Source organism: Hirundo rustica, chromosome 1 (genome assembly GCF_015227805.2).
Source record: "Hirundo rustica isolate bHirRus1 chromosome 1, bHirRus1.pri.v3, whole genome shotgun sequence".
Classification (NCBI taxonomy): Eukaryota; Metazoa; Chordata; class Aves; order Passeriformes; family Hirundinidae; genus Hirundo; species Hirundo rustica.
In genome coordinates this window covers 93,660,609-93,680,431 of record NC_053450.1, presented here as the reverse complement: position 1 = coordinate 93,680,431, position 19,823 = coordinate 93,660,609, and the positions used below count along the sequence as shown (strand labels likewise).

Below are 19,823 nucleotides of genomic sequence, written 5' to 3'. Positions count from 1 at the left end.
ATCTCTTTTACTCACCACTGTTAAACCAGAAACTTCTCCTTTTGCTAACGGTCTGCTGATGGATGCAGTGTGAACTCTGGCATCTGATACTGGCTGCCCCTTCATAAAATGTTTCCCAGCTTCATAAATATTCACTTCTACCATCTTACCCATTAACAGAGGATCCTTTGGCACAAGTACCTTTCAAATAAAATAAAGACGTAGTTACTAAATAGGAAAATTAGAGTCTCTAGTATCCACTCACAAAACAGATTTTTGACAAACATCAGAGAAAATCCTAAAACTTAAACATTTTAGTCTCCAGCGTACACTACAGCCCCTGGCACACTTGACCAGTAGGATCGCCAGCCTGCATTCTACAAGAGCTTTGCAGTGTCAGCTCAGCTCTTTTCAACTCCAACTGATTCCTTAAGTCACGTTTCTCAATTGATGAGAAAGTTGGGCCTGAATTGCAGCTTTTGAATCCACACCCAAATAGTTCCCAAGGGCATTTGTACTTCACAGTTCCAACAGACTGCTGTAAAGCTTCCCATTTTCATCTGTCTCAAGACACTTAAAAAAAAAATTCTGAGTCTGTAAAGGCTTCAGGACAAGAAAGTATACCCTTGTTTCTCTTTGCACGAGCTTTTATTTTGATTCTGCAGATCCTTTGCAGCTGAGATGCATGATTGACAATGAATGCCTGTAAAAATAGACGACTATTTCTTGGGTCAGCAACAAATGCCACTCTTTCCTGAATTTGCACAGCCATGGTATCAGACAGTTCCACTTCACAAAAGACAGCACATAACATAGATGTTCCTAGGTCATGCATTTAAAAAAAGAAAGAGCCCAAAATACAGGAGCAACATTTTTTGCTGGACTTAAATGGACTTAAAATGTCTCTAAAGTAGGTAAGCAGTTGAAAAAGAAAAGTGGTCTGATTTCCTGATAAAATTACATTTTTTACACTGTTTACAATGCAAAATTGAATCACGGGGACTTATTCAATAACATGTACTTGAAGATCATCCACACACAGAATCCCAGGATGGGTCAGGTTGGAAGGTACCTCAGAGGGGTCATCTGATTCTATCTCCCTGTTCAAGCAGGGCCATTGTAGAGCACACGATTGCACCCAGACAGTTCTGGAATTTTTCCAGTGAGGGAGATTCCATACCCTCTCTGGGCAATCTGTCCCAGTGCTTGGTAATCCACACAGTAAAGAAGTTCTTCCTCATGTTCAGAGAGAATTTCCTGTGCATCAGTTTCTGCCCATTGCCTCTTGTCCTATTGCTTGGAACCACTGAGGAAGAGCCTTTGACAGCCTTCCTTCAGGTGCTTATGGACACTGATGAGATCCCCTCTCAGTCACCTCTTCTTGAGGCTGAACAGGCCCAGCTCCCTCAGTCTGCCCTCGTAACAGAGATGCTCCAGTCCCTTGATCATCTTTGCTGCCCTACACTGGACCTGCTCCAGGAACTTCACGTCTCTCTTGTACTGAGGAGCTCAGAACAGGACACAGCACTCCAGATGTGCCTCTACAGGGCTGAGTAGAGCTTTTCAAAGACAATGATCACATCTTTGTATCTTGATTCTTTGATGCTGATATTGAAATGCCTTAAAATGGCTTAATTTTTAGGGCTACAAGTGCAGAAGACCTACAGAGAAAAAAATCTGAGCCACCCACATTTGGAGACCATTTTTTTGCCGAACACTGCTTCTTCATTTTCACCTATCACAACTGTTGATTGTCCCACCTGGAGGAAATCACCACCACTGGTTTACCTTCCTCCCTGAAGGCTCAAGGTGTTTATGCCTGTAAACATTTCGAGATTCTAGGATTTTGCTCAGCTTCCTAAGCATCTTCCAAGTAAAGGAGACATCTTTGACTTTCAGAGACAGGCAAGCCAAGACTAAGCAAACACAAAGCCAAGACCCTAATGCTCAGAGTGTGTTACAATGTGCCTGGATCACAGTTCTTCCCATCAAATTCATCTTGGGCAAATTTAAATCAAGGGGAAACTATGTAGCTGAGTATATCACTGGGCTCCTGACCTCTGTAAAACTTCTATCACCTCATGCAAAAGGGAAGTAACTAAATATACACCCAACTTCAGAAAAAGAAAGAAGTGAAAATAACTAGGAGATAGCGTAAACAACTGAACATCCTGGTTTGGCACACACTCAGACATTTTTTGATATAAGTATTTGTTAAGAAAAAGCCCTCAACGACATTTCTAAGAAACTAAGTTATACCAGCAGAAACTCACCTTGGCTGTGGATTTGGCAAAGCAATCTTTGGTCACTTTAGACTACTCTGTTCAATGTAAACCCAAACTTCTACAAGCGTCACCTGCAACTCTACCATTAAGTCTGCCAGTGCAACTCTATCAGTGTGGGTTTAATAGAAAATTCTTTTAGTACAGATGAGCTCAGCGAAGACAGAAAATATTTGGTAGCTACTTGAGTTAACAGAACACTACACCAGGACTCTGAGCTTCAGCTTAAATAATATATAATATGATATTTAGACTTCAGAATGGTTTTCAATGTACTGTACATTCAATTTACTGTTATTAATTCTAGTTACTAGCATGGATTCTTGTGCTTACCTGGGTGAGCAGTAGGATACCATCCTTATGGAACATGCCACACATAAGATTTTAGGGAAAAGATTTGCATTTTCTTAATGGAAAGCATTTCTTCCCTAATAGAATGTAAAATGAGCCCCTATGTGACTATTTGCATTTCGTGAATTCTTTACCAGTCCTTATCATGAGCTCTGTTAGGTGCTGTACAAACACAACACAAAAAGATCAACACTTTGTTTCCTGTACATATTGCTTTTCATTTAATTAATTAAGCTTCCATAAAACAAGCATTGAACAAAAAAAGCCCCAAGAATCTCTATGTGGAAGACTTTGTTCCTCAACTCTGTCTGATAAGGTACAAAATCAAAGAGCATCGATACATAAGACTTAGAAAGAAGTTGGATTTCTAACAAAAAAAAAAGAGATTTATCAAACAATAAAAAAAGGAGAAAATAAGGAAAAAATAGTCACCCAGATATCTAACGGAAACAGATATTTCATGAATAGCAATGTTACTTACTACTAAGGAAAAATAAATAAATAAACTCTGTAATATAACCCAAAACCAGAAGAAAGCACAGCCAACATCTATAGTCTCTCCAGATTCAGAAAACTGAATACCTAATGGCAGCAAAAGCAAACTGTAGATAGCTTAGTGCAAGAAAATGGAGACTAAAATTATGATGATCCTGGAAAGTCAATTTTATTGGTCTTAAGCAAGTCATCGCCTTTTGAGCAAAAATAACTAATCTGTGAAATTGATGCGTGTATGTCCTCCCCAGCTCAAATATATTGTTTTTGTGTGGCAAGAATTTATCTACAGGAAGTATGCAGAAGGAAATGACAAAAACTAGAAGGAAGGAATGCCATTTAGGGGGACCTACACAAGCCTGACAATTAGGGGAACGTACACAAAAACAGGAGGTTCAAAAAGTCCAAGTGCAAGGTGCTGCAGCTGGGTTGGGGCAATCCCAGATATAAGTGCAGACTGAGAGAAGAACTCATGGATAGTGAGAACTTTCCTGCCGAGGACTTGGGGGTGCTGGTGTATGAGAGGCTGGACATGAGCTGGAAATGTGCACTTGAAATAGAAAAGCCAATTGTATCCTGTGCTGCAGTTAAAGAGGGGTGTCCAGTAGGGCCCCTTCCAGCCCAAACCATTGTATGATTCTATGAAACACAACATATCATGCTGAAGTGTTAATCTAAAAAAGTTTCTCAGCCTTCTACGGTTAGATTTTTTTTTTTTTTTTTCTCAAACTGCATTGCCTGAAACACGTTTCAGAAAGATGTATGCAAATTGTCATGATTCAGCTATTCAGCTATCAATGCTTTGGGGACACAGAAATTAAAATTACTGCAATAATTAACAGCTTCTTAAACCATGAATACTCAAACATCCACTGTGTATTTCTTAACATTATTTCAGGTAAATTATATTTACAACAAAATAACACAACAAAATGTCTCATAAAAAGGTCTTGATGGGCACATGTTTCCTGGAAAATGCTTTTTATTTCTTTACTAGATTTTTTTTCCTGACACACTGTGTTGCTGAGATTATCAGAAACCAAAGATAAAACAAAAAGATGTTATTTCGTTTATTTAACTGTACCTGTTCATAGAAAGGATTGTGAGCAACGTAGTAATTGGAGTCAAAGGATTCTTCTGTTACCAGAACTCTTTGTCTCTCGCCAACCTGGAAAATAGAAGATGAGAGATGATTCAGAAACCCAATTAATTATATTGAGAAGAGAACTGCAGAAATAATCTAATTCTCTGAGGAAACTGTATCAGCAAGAAAGTGGAGTAGAGAAAACCCTACTTATAAGAGCCTAAAACTGACAGAGTTAAAAGTCAGAAATGAGAGATAGAACTGAGGGGCTGTAATGGCCTAACATGAAAATCCAGTTCAGAAACTGTAAACTGATTTTTACTTATTAACATGATAGCAAATAAAAATGTCAGACATGAATAAAGTCCATTACATCTTCATCCACCTAATGAAAAAATCTGCCATGGATCACCAAAAGGGTGTCTTTTCTTTAAAAGCCACACTTGTTATTTACAATAACAAGTAATAACAAGTGGGGCATCTTCTTATCCCCTCTTGGTGATCCCATTTCGCAGTACTCATAATATCACACCAATTTCCATGACAGTGGAGCCAACACTGCATATTACAAAGACTCAAGAAGAAGAGTTTTTAACAACTCACAGACCCAACATAAAGGCAAAACAAACACTGGTCTAGAAAGACTTATGATTCAATTAAACTTCACGACTTCCAAATGCACAAACACAGTTCAAAGGAAAACCCAATTTTAAAATTAAATGGAAGACGCCAAAACAAATCAGTTGCATTTAGGGACCAAACAGATATGGAACAAAATCTAACTTTCCCCAAAGTTCAAAATCCCCCAAATAATACCTCTGGTCTTGTCCATTACTGAGTTTATGATGAACTGTATAGCTTAATTTCTGCAAACCTGGAAGGACATTTAGCTCACATTTTTAGTCTGAGTCCATCTCTACTTTTTCTGTCTAAATGTGCTCTGGATTATTTCCAAACTATTTGACAAATGCATTCTGCAAATTACAACTGTCTAGCAAGTTAAATTTACTCACTGCTTTTATTACTATTCTGAGACTCAAAAAGTTTTCACATTTTACTCCAAAGTTTTAGTATCTATGAGCAAAGTTACATTCCCCTCCCCTCTCCCTGAAAGATTCCCACCACATCCTAGTGGCAGCTGTTACACACAAGTTTTAAGACCTCCATCATAAGTTCCATATGAACTCTGCAAGAGTGGAAAATAATGTTTTGATTCTTTAAGGTACAAGCATTAAAAGATAAGGTTAGGATTTTTCTCTTACAGTGAATGGTGGAAAATAGAACTTTAAGAAATAGGAACAGCAATATCACATCAGCATTACAGTATATATATGTACACACATGTATACACAAGAAATACATATCTAATTCTCCATTTGCTAAAAAGAAAGACTTCACAGAGTAACTCTTGCCTTCCATTCCTCATGCATTTATCTGGAACATTCCCAAAGTAAGCGCTGGAAAGCAAGAGAGGCAGTGAGCACCCAGCTCATTTCCCCAAAGGCAGATAGACTTCACTCCCCAGAACCACAAGTTGTGGGGTACACAGCAGAAGGGGCAAAATCCCCAAGTTCCAGACCCAGTAACAGAATCCTAATAGCAGAAATGTATGTTAAATAAAATATGAAAAGTAAACAAGTAAAATATGTATATTTTTGCATACTTTAAAGAGGTGTTTAGGACTTGTTTATAGCACATTTAGAATTTCCATTCTCTTGGAACTCTGAAACTACAAATAACAACAGATAAAACATGCTCAAATTTTAGTAAAAATGCAGTGCAACCAACAGTGCAGTGGGTTTTTTTATTACTGTTTTCAAGAAAACGGTCATTAAATTTAAATTCCCAGAGGAGTTTTGCAAAACATGTCAATAAGGCACTTGAGAGAACTAATCTAGTAATAAGATTACAGAAAACATTTCCCCTAAACTGAGAGGTTTTGTTACTTCTATAATATTCAAGAGCACAGCTTTTAAAAATCACAACTCAAGATCCGCTGTAGCATTGAAGCGCTCAAGTCTCACATGTCCTGCAATATTATGAAAAAGAGGAGGACAGAGTGTTAGATAAGCAACATTCACCCTTGGGCAAACATGCTACCACTGAAAAGCATGAAGGACAACCACCAAGTCATGTCCTCACACCCTATTTATTATTTACTGACACCGAAACTTAGCAAAACCGGCTCAGAGAAATATTGGGTCTGTAACTCATTTCTCAGTTGTTTTGTGGTTCCCTGGATCTCTCTGGTCATAACAGTCTGCCTTCATCAGGGCTATGAGCCCTGCCTGTGGGGCAGACTAGGCTACATGTCTTATCTTCGTACTCTGAGATGACAGAATGGTAAGCATATTATGCAGAAAAAAAAATTAAAAAAACTCAGATGGAAGAAGAAAAGAACACCTGTGTTAGATCATTTGATATAAGCTGTGGTTTCTTCAGAGACATGTTGCCAGTTTTTCTCAGCTTTGCTTCCAGAAGCCAAAAGAGGTCAGGTCTGCATGTGTCAGTAGGTCAGGGAGAGAGCTTCTGGGCTCACAATTTCTTGGGAATGGGAGGAAATTAGGAAGACAATTCATCACATAGCATCAGAACGGTGGCATTTAAATTGAGGACCCGAAGTTCAGAGGAGCGAAACAGCCCATACCAATTTACAGTACATGCATACAGACAGACACACACACACACAGGATTAGCATGGCACATGGTAAGGAACGAAAAGTAAACTTGGTAATTGTCCACTTGCTGAAGTTATGGATCTGTAGCCTTGACCAAGGCTGAGCTCCCAGAGAGATACAATACTCAGCTATTTGAAGACTCTTTTGCCATAACAACAGAGAAGGAAAATTCAATTTAATGAGTTAGGCCATTGCGTATTCATGATCTACAAGACTAATTGGCTACATGCATTTGTAAGACAGAAAATTACTATCTATCCTGCATCCAAGTATAATTAAGAAGAAATGTAAGTACGCAGAACACAGCTTTGGTATTGAAATTTGTTCAAGTAGTGGAATATGTCATCATTTCTGCAATTATTCCCCTGGGATCTCTAAGTGCCTAAGTTTCACCTCTCTCAGAATTTAAATATGCAGAAACCAGACATGATATCTAATAACAGCCATAATTATAATAACTTTGATGATTTTTTTTTCAGGCATGTAGCAGCAAAAGTAGTTCAGTATCTTATTTTTATTCCTGTTCTTTCATCTGCTTCCATAGGTACACATGAGTTCCAACTCTCAGGGAACTACAATTCTGCCAAAGCATCTGGAACTGAGGCAGCTCAGCCCTGGCATCTCAATTTGGAAAGGTTTCCTACAGAAGCATTATTTTTTACTTTATGGATAACATTATGAAAGTATTTTTATGAATAATAGCAAAAAATCTTGCCCAGAAACTTCCCCCATGCCAAAGTGGACTGGTCACATAATTTACATAAGGGCAATTTGCTTTCACCAAAAACAACGCAACAATCGCTGCTGGTCCGATCACTTCCTGCACTGCAACAGTTACCAGGAAGTTTGTAAATCTCAGCGTTAATAATCAAATCATTTAGGAACTTTTATTTCATTTTCATTTATCCTACAGGAAATTCTGACATGATAATTCTTTAACTCAGTTTTTCCTTTACCGGAAACCATGAAAAGCAGTTTTTCCAGCTGGCTGATTTTATAAAACAAATGAACAGCAAGAAATATCCAAAATCCTTCTTGGCTGCAGTCAAATTAAGTTTCTTTTTTAAACCAAAACTGACTGAATCACATAAAACACAAGACTGATTTTTAAACTCTGCAACAGTTTGGGTGCCAAGGACTGTCCCTGTTTATGTGCTTTGATAGACTATTGCTACGTAATATCAACAGTAGTGCCTGCTGTGATTACACCCAGGTAATGTATACCTCCCTAATTTTCTTTTCATCAATGAAGACTATGATAGCACAGTTTGGATTTGTTGATTACTACAGCCAGAGCATGTGGCACAAGATTTTTCTCAATGCTTCCTTGTTGCTCTTTTACCTGTATTTTATCAGCTTTGCTTTTAAGAGTCTTTGATTGGCTAAAAAGATATAAATTAATAACTGCTGTATTTCTATACTTCTCCCACAAAAGAAAGCACACTGCCCATGCAGAACCTCCATTGATTTAGAGACAGAAGCCAAAGCCTTCTCCAGGCTAAGTTCAATTCATAGTGGAATTGGTAAGCATGTCTCCATTTCTTCTGAAGGAGGCTGGCTTGGAGTCTGACCCAAATCATTATGGAACATACTTAGTACAAGGCTTGGAAGCCACATAAAAATTGGCTTTCCTGTATTTGTTATTTAAACACATCATAAAGCAAGCAATGAAAAATACACACCAACACAATTTTTGCGTGAATGTTCTAGCAGATTATTCTGATGCATAGAATATTTCTGGTAAACATGCATATTTGACCTGTATTAAGTACAACAAAGTTTAAGCAAACACAATGTAGATAGTGTTTATTCTACATCAGTTCTGGTTTATGTCTCTCCTGATTTTTCGGTTGCAGTCTAATTATTTTGAATAAATTTAAGTAATTATGCAGACTATGTATGCTTCACTCTAAAGTAGAAATGAACTCCTAGACCTACTTTTTATAAATCAAGTGAATCCATCTTTAAAATAAGACAAATTTCTTTAAAATTATAATTAAGCATTCTCTAAGTATTTTGTTTATATATTGTAGATGTTTTCTCCACCTGACAAAGAAGTCAAAGTGTGCCACTACCTCCCTGTAAAAGAGACAGAGTTTCTAGAAACTTATGACATGGTCCTGTTTTGATGATACTAGAACACATCTCTTTTTCAAAATCTCCTTTGTACTGCTTTGTTTTGCTGTGCAGCACTGCTCCTCCAAAATTTAGGATGTATACATCCCTCTCTTTATGAAGTAATTGTGGAGACAAAGCATGGACTTGGAGCTTTTTGACAAAGTTGTTAGGGATTTAAATAAGGATACTGGAAAGCAGTAATATTAAAATAGTTCAGCTCCTGAGCATGACAATTTTTATGCTGGGATAAATATACTTTTCTAGCACACAGCACAGACAGCTGCCACTTCACTAATGCTCATGTTACAAAGGCTGTCCAATTCCAGATGGGTAAATCCCTCTTTTTTATTATTCTATGTTCAGAGCATAACCCTGCACAGAACTACGCAACAGAATGACATAAATATTTAGAGTTCCACATCTTTTACATCATAGAATAATCAGTCTGATTAATCTTTATAACGTCTGGCCCATTTTACCTGAGGAAAGAAACAGAACATGAGCACTCCAGTGCTGCAGACTAAGCAGCTGAATTCACCACACGGATTTTGTGTATTCCTACTTCTTCCTCCCAAACCTAGACAATGCTGTCTCAGTCCTACAATGCCACTAATCAGCAACAAAACTAAAATTCTCAGTGTTTTTTCTGTACTTATATTGCTCAGGTTTTTTTCAGCCTTGGAAACTGCAGGTATGTATCTTGTATGTGTTGTCTTCACATTCAAGAAAGTAATCAGCTCTTAACTAATGAACTCTGGAAACCCAAGTGAAAAGCAGACAATGCTCAGCAAGGTGTCTCATTTCACCATCAACCAATACAGCTGACTTTGTTAAATCATCATTACTGAACTGCCCTTCTTTAAACAAAGCTGCAGATTTAAAAAAAAAAAAAAAAAAAAAAAAAAAAAAAAAAAAAAAAAAAGAGACTGCATAAAAAATACGACTTATGAAATAATACATAGGCAAATAGCTTTTAAAATTTTGCTTTAGGCACACTTGCTTCAGCCACATTGCTCTTTCCACAGCACCATTCAAAATTCAGAATGGACACAGGCAACAGATGCCCAGAGAAAAAAAATCTTTCAACCATTTTTCAGGCTGGCTTGAGGCTGTGCAAGCTGGAAGGAAGGATTAGGTATAAATTAAAAGACAGCCAGCTCTAATAGTACTCAATCAGCATAACAAAAAAGTGCTTTAGACCTTCGGCAGCAGGCACTGCAGCTCATTAACAACAAGCGAACACCTTCTCTTTGGTCCCCTTATGAATTTGTTGGCATAGTTATAGGGGAGGGAAAAGGAAGGGAGAGAAGGAGGTGAGAGATAGAAGTAGACTGCTTCTGCTTTCTTGGCCCACTGCTCATGCTTCAGGGTAAATAGATCCTTTCTATTACTGTGCACCTGCATCTGACTGCTTCATTTTGATTTGGTCTCCTGCTGGGAAAATGTAGCTTCTCCCAGCACATACAAACTCTGCCATACAGCTTAGATGAAAATTATATTCAGACATGTGAGCGGTGACCTAAAAATGACAACTGGTCCTCAAAATATCTGATTCCTTTTAAATTCTGTAAGCTTGCATTTTGCTCGTCTTTCCTTTTCATTGCCTAGAAAAGGGGTAATAGAAGTAGTATGTTGACAACTCTGTCATACTGCATTTCTAAATTTCATTGACTGTGTACAATATTAAAAAAAGGAAATAAGTTTTCTGAAATGGGAGATTACGTATTACCCCTGAAAGCAGTCTCCCTCATTGGACCTTTCTGTTGTAAACCTCAGCTTAAGCAGAAAAAGGATGAGGTGTCAGAAACTGGCTTTTTTTCTGGATCCGGCACATCGTTGCTAAGACGCTGCTTTGTTGAGCTCTCTGAAATATTGTTTCCACTCGTGCAAAATCCAGTTCCAACTGTTACACAGCGGACTGACCACAGAGTTGGGGAAGTTGCTACAGCAGTATAAAATACTCTGTGCAAAAGTGGAATTTGAGACTATCAAGTAGCCTGAGCAGTCAAGCAACTGCCTTTATGTAATACTGGCAAAAGCCTCTCCCTCCTTCTCCTTTTCAAATGATCTAACAAACCCCATAAAACTGTTGCAAATATCTACAGAAAAAGACTAAATAAAAAGATCATCCCAAAATAGAAACAAGAAACACCTGAGAAGGTAAAATATGTTTAAGGTCTTCCTTTCATACCCTTAATATTTCACAAATAAAAGAAAAAAAGTAGACAAAGAGTCTACCCTTAAGAAAACTTGACATTTAAAATAAGAGCATAGGAAAGCATACTATCAATGCTGATTTTATACAATGGAAGATGGCCTTTAGGACAATATTTTCATTTTCAACTTCCAGACAATTTGGCAATGAGATGGATTAGGGTGGCATGAGTAAACAAATACTTGGATCCTTTAAATTTTCTTGTGCTTTTTTCCTAATAACAAGCTAAGCCTGTAGTGAAATGAGGCAACTAAGCTTAAAAGAATTATGGTCTTTTTTAGGAAAGGCCATCCTTATGCTTCTTCTGTGAAATTATTCAGAATTATTTAGATTGGGTGTTTTTGCTGGAAGCAGTTCCTTAAGATACGCTTTGTATTTCCAAGTGATTTAAGCACAATATGAAGTGGTAGTTGCTAAGGCAACAATATGTAATTCCTGTTTCGGTGATCTCTCATAACAGCTGCATAAACCCAGGCAAGTATCAGTTATGTGAGAATTTATAAATCAGCTTGGTAAATACCCTATCAAATAACTTCTGCAGGAATTGCTTTAGGAACTCACAATACCAAACTGTTTAGTCAGACTGAAGTCTTGTCTACACCACGGAAATAGAAGTGCTCAGCAGTGGCTCTGTCAGGAGGGTGCTGATGCAGCACAGACCGATGCAAGGCTGTGTTCAGCACCAGCAGCTGTGGGAGAGAACTGCCAGCAATAATAAAAGGCCCCAACGTAAGCGCCACTTCAATAAATCGCAGGCTGAACCACAGGTTGCTTCCTCACAGACAAAACAAAGCAGGAAAAATTTAGGAATAGATGAAAATACTGCATTTGAGAACACAGATGACAGTGAACACAGCACTGATACAAATCAACAGTCAGTACTGTCTCCCCTGACATGATGCTGGGATCCCCAAAGTAAGACTGGGTGCTCTTAGAATGCATCTGTAGTCTGATATTTTTCAAACAAATACACCAAAAAAAGATTGCAAAAAAAGGTATGACTTCTCTCCAAAATATCACTACAATTTTTCTGCTCATCCTACAACTCAGGCCAGTGTTCTCTGTTCACCTCATCTGAGAACAAAGGGAGAGCAGATGGGATAAAGCAGAAAAAACAAAGGTTCTTCAAAACAACCCTGTATGCAAAGCCAAACCCAACTCTCCTCCAAAATCTACTAAAACCTCCATTAACACATTTAACAACACACAAAATGTGTAGCATACCATTGTGAGTTAATTAACTTAGAATACAAAATGGTGGCACTAACTGAGAGTTTAAAAAGGGTATAAATATGTATCAGCATTCTTTTCAAAAGAATATAATAACTACTCCTGCCAACATGAATCACAGGCTACTAAAAAAAAGCATCTGAACATCATCAGAACCTGATAATGTTAATGAGGATAGGATAATGATATTATTTTCTTTTGTTTTGAAGGTAGACACTCTATGATCAAAAATTACACACTTCAGGGGGTTTCTTCAGTCTAAGGCAAGGTGAGACCCTAGAACTGCTGACACTTTTAGTGGCATAATGCTGAATGACAAATAACATCAAGGGCTCAGAGAGGGACCAAAGCGAATGAGTCATTAAACAATGATAAATGTAGTGTGACTCTATGTTGTTTAGAATTGAATAGCAACTACTGTCAAACTAGTTGGCATGCATTTTACTATTTTTAAACTGTATGCCAATTATTTGCATCTAAAAAAGGTAAGCAAAAGAAACACCACTGCATTAGCATACTAGAATGATAATTCTGACCAATTCTTTATTATCCATTCAAAGAAACAAAAAGAAATCAGTTCAAGAAAACTGTAAGATAAATAACTTCTGTTCTAAAACAAAAAGAAATAAATTACTACTATGGACTAAATACCTTTCTAATGTCTTCTCCATAACTCACTCAGATCTCAAGGCTAAGCATAAAGTTACACAGGAACCTCATCTGGGTGCTGTTGTGTACACTCAGCACGTTACCTTTTGCGTGACATCAGAAAAAATATGTCAGATTAAAGGCTTGACTCTTCAGTAAATTCTCCTCAACCCACTCCACAGTGTGCCATCTTCTCTTTAAAAAAGCGCTTACATAGCTCAGACAGTAAGAAGTACTTAAAAATTGGAAGACACTACAAGTTTCTACAATCCTTCAAATTAAGCAGCAACGCCCTTTGCTGTATTTGGATTTTAATACGGCAGAAAGAACCAGCTGTACAATTTAATTGCAAGGGAAATCAATTATTGAGCTAGGTCAACAAGAAACATGCTAGAATTTCTAACTCAGGTGTTACGGCCACATTATAAATTTAAAAAAAAAAATAAATACAGCTGATGTAAAATATTTTGTCTGCAGCTCTGTGCATATCACATCACTAATCAGACTCTTGTGCTCTCACCTAGCAGGTTTCCAATTCCACAGCACATGTAGTGGCTATTTTATCAATTAAGCCAATAAAATGGTTTGGACATACACACTAAACAATACAATACCTAGACAGGCCTGAAACTTCTTACTGCAGAAAGTCTTTGCTAACAGGAGAGAACTAGGAAAAAGAATGATCAGCAATTGTGTGACTGAACTTTTTAACCTTCTCTGTGGTTATGGCAAAAGGGCTGATTCAAGTGTACATGAAAATGGGGATTCAGAGGGAGATTTACAGATTGTTCAGCAGTCTTGAACACTCAAGGAAGGAGTCGCCCTGCCTATCTTTTTGATTTTTGCAAACCATCCACAAAGGAGGATGACAGCTGTGAAACAGGGCCTCAAGAATAAAGGATCTTCTTATGCCTCTGTGAAAAAGGCCCACAAATGCAAATAGAAATGTGCCATGTAAATACAACAATTCTCCAAGGAAAAAATACTTCAAATTTCTATTTTATGTTCCTTCCCTTTTGTAAGTAATCTCCCATTAATCACAGTAAAAATGCAACAGAAAATCAGAGGCACAGGAAACAAATCACCATTCATTAAAAGAAATGCATTAATGAATGTAGCACACAAGGCAGAAATCACTGTTGTATTCCCACAGTTGCTGTAAATAGTATATTATAATGTTCTCAAAGTGTGACTTACCAAGGTATCAAAATTATGTAGAGAAAAGTTCACACATTTGTTTTTGCCATTGCCTTCGCTTTATCTTGGATCATGTCAGGAGGTCAGTAGTAAGGACTGACCAATTAGGTAAGGACTGCAGCATTTTATTGTCTGTCTTGCCCTTTTTCTTCTTCTGCGTTTCCACCTTTCAGAGTACTGTTTTCCCCATACTTGACTGGTATGAAAGAGTACGACTAAACAATGTTCCCACTCCTCAGAAGTGTCAACTAAGAACTCAAGAGCAGCAAGACTTCTCCTGGCTTCTTTCCTCATGCCTACATCTTACTGATTTTCCCAACACGTAGTTTTATTACAATTTTCTACCATGTCTGGCCGAAGACAAATGTTCTTTTTATTTTACCTGCAATTTGTTCTGCTCCTGAAGGGACTCTATGAACCTACCTCATGTATGCAAGAAGAAACGCAAACTATTGTTTCCATTTCCTCCATGTCAAGATGATCCAAACATGGAGGAGGAAAACAGGAGCCCCCATGAAAAAAATGAAGCTTACTGTTTTCCACTTTTAAGATCTACTCTCCTTCCATCTTATTCCTCTCCCTCTATTGTACATCATTAAAGGCAACAAAACCATAAGCTGCCAGATTCCAAAGGCAAAAGGCCAGTAATTAACTTGAAATTGCCTTTTAAACAACTGAGATGGGGCACAAAATGAGCCAGCCAGGCCTAGTCTTTTTAGACCCTCTTACACTTTATCAGCCAACTATGAATTCTCCAGGAAGATTTCTGCATTATATATAACCAGCCTTGCATCATTTGTGTCTTACTTCTATGTCAGAAGCAGCAAGAATAATCTACTTTCTGTGAGGTGATCACATAAAAGAGGTATGTAAGACAACAGAAAAGAATGATATTTACATTTTACACTGTTTTGTGAAATTATGAAGACAAAGTTGCCTGGCACAGTAGCTGTAGCTGGGTTCCTCAGCTGTACTGGTGAAGAGATCTGCGCTGATGGAAGTTTCATATTGCACAAGCAAAATAATATTGTCAAGAGTGCCGGCATGGTGTCTGGAGTATTATTATAGCATACTATAATGAGAAAGGAATGAGAATGAAGCCAGCTGTCCAAAAATAGGAAGGTTCCTTGTTAAAAAAAAAAAATTAGGACTGTTCCTTTCTCTTAAAGAATGTGGTAGAAATTGCAACACAACTCACCACACTAAAAATACAGTCGTATCTTCTTCACATTAACTAGTTACTTTGATCAGTTCTAGCTAACGTAACATTTTTGCCAGTATCGCCTGCATCTGAGTGACTCTCAACATATTTGCACTTTCATCCTATTACTTTTCCTAGCTCATATGTCAAAAACTATACAAACACCTTAGGGTCACACAGGTTTCTCAGGCTCTAGAAACTTGACAGGTATTACAGTAAAGATGGGATTGGTGATGGAAAACTACAAATGGTGGCAACAGAACTCAGCAACCCAGAGGCATTGCACTGGTTTTACAGAATGAAAGGGCAATTTCTGTCCCAACAAAGAGAAACTCCACTCAACCTTCAAATCAACATTAATTGAGAATATCAGCAGCTTCATCATTAACATGAAGTCAGGCATGCCCTTACATTGCTTTTTCGTTTTCAAGATCATAAATTAAAACAACTTACAGACATGTCTGCCAAAAAAGCCCTGCCATTTTATATAGCGGATTTTGCTATTCCATCATGCTTGAATGCCCGTAGAGAAAGTAGAGCTTTTATTATATTTTTTAAGGAATACTGTTAAACTCTGAAGAGTGCTTCTGATAAGGAAATATTTGCCCTTTCATTTGTTCTGTATAATCAAGGACAGACTTTCTTCAGGTAGTATGAGATAACTGGTCACATTTGTATTTGAAGCTTTGAAAATACATCTTTCAACATCTGTCACAAAAATTCTAACTATGTAACAAATTTTCCAAACATTTTTCCAAATAAATTTCTTTAAGCTGCAATTGAGATAAGCCAGAATGTGTGCCACAAGTGACCTGATGGTCCTTCTAAAGGCAAAATAAAAAGGCTCCTAAAACAAGAATTCATTCTAGGTTTGTCCCAGATTTTTTCCTTTTATGAAGGCCAGATGGCAAGGCAGGAAATAGAAAGGCTCATGACTGCTAGTACCCAGCAATCCTCACGTGAGAGAAGCCAAAGTCCAGTATTTATGAATGACATTAACAAAAGGGACTGATTAAAAGAAAAGAAGGACTTCATAGAGATGCAAGGAAGATGAGGGGTCTTCGTAAGTCATGCAACAATTTTTCTCTCATATAGAGTTGATTGCTAAGAAAGGGCCTAACTCACAGGTCTACTGGTAATAATTGCGCACAGATGATATTCCCTCTGCTCCAGGGTTGAAGAAGAGGTAATGCCTCACTTTCTAGGAAATTATTCATGACCCAGCTTCAGTGAAGAAGAGGTTAGCCTCTCAGAGAGGTTGAGATGAGTTATATGATCCAAACTCAAGAGAGCATGAAATAAATGCAGAACCTGGGAGAGAGGATATGCCATTTCACTTACACAAAGAGAAAGGAGATTGAATGAGGAAAGAAGTCGGCAACAGAAAATCTGTTTATGAAGGAAGCAGATCAAGTAGAACAGAGTATCTGGAAGGGCTTTTTGCAAAACACAGATCAAATAGCATTATCTGCTCATACTTCAGGCTTCTCATGCATCAAGTATAAATTATTGCATGGAAGAGAACATGCTTTCAGAATCTGTTTATTGAAGAGAGTCAGGCAAAGAGTTTGCTGCACAGCTCTCAGAAAGAATCAGCTTTAGGCCTTGTCACATCAATGATTTATAGGGTGACACTAGGGAAATCAATTACGCTCTCTATGCGCCCCAGTTTTCCCATCTGTAAAACAGGGGCAAGCTGTTATTCAAAGAGAGTTCTTTTCCATTTTATAGCCTTCCTTCTTGTGTTTGGGTGTTTGTTATTTTGTTAATTTTTACACTATTCAAAGAATTAGTCTTGTGTAGGTGTGGTTTTATTTTAGCATTAGAATATACCTGTTCTTGTTTCATTTTGACCGTTTTGATTTTATATAAATTCATTCTATAATTTTAGCAGCAAGATCAAAAATATGGCACACAATGTGAAGGAAACACCTATCTTTCCTAGAAGAGAGATCTTTCAGGAAACTATTAAAGAAATCTCATGATAGGTATGAACAGAAAATCCAAAGACAAGGAAGTCAGGCAAATGTGGGAAACCGCTATTTATTTTCACTTTAAATTGTTTAACAGTTTTGCAGCATTTTAACACTTCATCATTCAGTAATTCTTTGAACAGAACTGCATAGAAAAAAATAATTGACAAAACACAGTCTAATCCTCAGGCATCCTGGGAAAAAAACCCGCACAGTTGTCCTTGGGCTTCTTGTTTCATAAATTTTCTTTGTTTGTTCTCTGCTATCCACAGAGTAAGAAATTCACCATTCAGAAGGAACATCTAGATAAATACCTTGCTGAGGTTTTAGACTGGAAAAGGAAACTCAGTCCAGGGCATTGGTAGTCTTTCTATTCCTACAGATAGACTTTAAATACACTGGCCACAGTTGTCTTAATTTTTATATTATTTTACATTGCTTAAAAATGGGGTAAAGGATAGAAAAAACACAAAGTAGTTCAGAAGCACAGAGATCTAATTATTTATGAATGACTGTCAGGAGGGCTTATAGCCATACAATGCTTTTGCCTGTACTAGGAAATTTACCCTTTTGCCTGTAGCAGTAATAATACATTCAACTTGTAAAGTGAGAAGAAAACAGCTAAGGAGATGTTTTAAAATATAGTTTCTGTTTCAGTATGAAATGCTGTAGTCTCCTCTTAGGAGGAAGCCAGCACGAATATGATTGGCAGATACAGTAATAAGGATTTTTTTTTTTTCTGTTCCTGCCACCTGAGCCCTCTGTAACACTGTGACTTGCATGAAGGATAACCATATAACTGTGAGGCCATCAAAGTCTGACTCCAGCCCTGCCACGGTTTTGAAATTCTCCAGCAGACAGCAAAATTTCAACAACCAGGTCCTTCAATTATAGGAGGACTGAGAGATTAATTTAATGTGTTTAGATACTTGTCTTCCCATTGCAAATGTAATCTTCTTACTCAAGACACACCAGCTGCCTTGGGCATTAGAAAGAAAATTATTATTCTGCTATGCATGGAATGGTGCACAGGACATTGGCTGAAAATAAAGAGAAATAACGGTAAAGCAAACATCAGTTTGTGGTTACACTGAATCCTCAGCAAATGGCAAATGACTCTGAACTGGCAAATCCTTTTATCGTTGCAGTTTTTACAGTAATCTCAAATCTCTCCTTTATCTGCTTGTTTTTGGCTTGTTTAACACAGAGACTGATGATCAGTGAAGCAAAAGATTTAGTTTAAAGGTGTCAGCTAATATCTACCACAGAGCTGCCACCGCTCTTCAAACTGGCTTTATAGATAAGAGCTGGCCGCTCACTGGGTGGCCACAATATTATTCGAGAAAATATCTTAAGGTGTTCATATTGGCAACTGGGTTACAATATACAATACATGTGTCCAGAAATGTTATCTAAAGTCACTGAGAGGTTAACAGTAAATATGTATGCTTTGTATACAAGATACTGTTCCAGGAGAATGGTGTGGTTGGGTGGTCTGATTTAAGCAAGCCAAGTTGGGTCATATCATGGAGCTGTCTATTTTTATTGTTTTGCTTTGTCCTTAACAGATAACCCTTTTAGCTTTGTTGAATATAGGTACTTTCTGGTTTTAATCCCATGGCATTATATTTTTAAAGAAAACACATCTCTGATCTTTGTAAACTTCCATTTAGTTGATTTACTCCCCCTTCTTCCACAGGTTGCTCTTTACACAAACTGCACTTTCTCCTCCTTGTACAAAGCACACTGAAATGCTGCTGCAGCTCATTGAAACAGGGCAATTTTACATCCAAGAGCAACAGTGTAAAATTATAGACACACAAAGCCAGTCTCGAGTGCAAGCTGGAGACCTGAAGTTTGTAGCTGGCCAGGTGACACTGCGTGGCCTTCAACAGTTCCTAGTTACAGTTGACAGTGTTTGCATTTCTGACTGCTCCAGCTGAGCATTCACATGCTGGAAGTCATTAATTCTCACATGATATTCTGAAAATACTGTATTATTGTTCGTATGTGTTACTGAAATACCAGACCACATAGTAAAACTGATTTTACATTAGCCCCTTAAGTTTGAATAACATTTTTGTCATTTAGGTAAGATGGGATAAGACTATCACAAGTAACAACAGTCAATGTTTTCACAGAACCAGACTGAATCAAGATCAAAGCAGCACCTACTTGTTTTTACTGCACTCCTGGTTTGAAACTGATTTCTATTTCTTGCGCATTTGCTTGAGGCAGTTAAAAATAAATGATCGGTTTAAACAAACAATTTGAAAAGAAAAACAGATAGAAAGGCAAACTCTATCCAGAACTTCAATGTACTCCAAAGAGAATTTCAGTGAATGCATAGCAAAGCCCCATAATTTAAATAAATT

General features: G+C 37.5%; 1 protein-coding gene across 4 annotated transcripts in view; it reads right to left on the bottom strand.

Moving 5' to 3' along the window:
• CDKAL1 (CDK5 regulatory subunit associated protein 1 like 1) overlaps positions 1 to 19,823 on the bottom strand; it is a 396,407-nt gene that overhangs the window by 24,539 nt on the left and 352,045 nt on the right. For all 4 annotated transcript variants that reach the window (XM_040062031.2, XM_040062006.1, XM_040062012.1 and 1 more), the window contains 2 exons: positions 4,189 to 4,272; positions 16 to 180 (listed from right to left, as the gene is read on the bottom strand). In XM_040062031.2, coding sequence (XP_039917965.1) covers positions 16 to 180; positions 4,189 to 4,272 — 249 coding nt within the window. The remainder of the gene's footprint in view (positions 1 to 15; positions 181 to 4,188; positions 4,273 to 19,823) is intronic.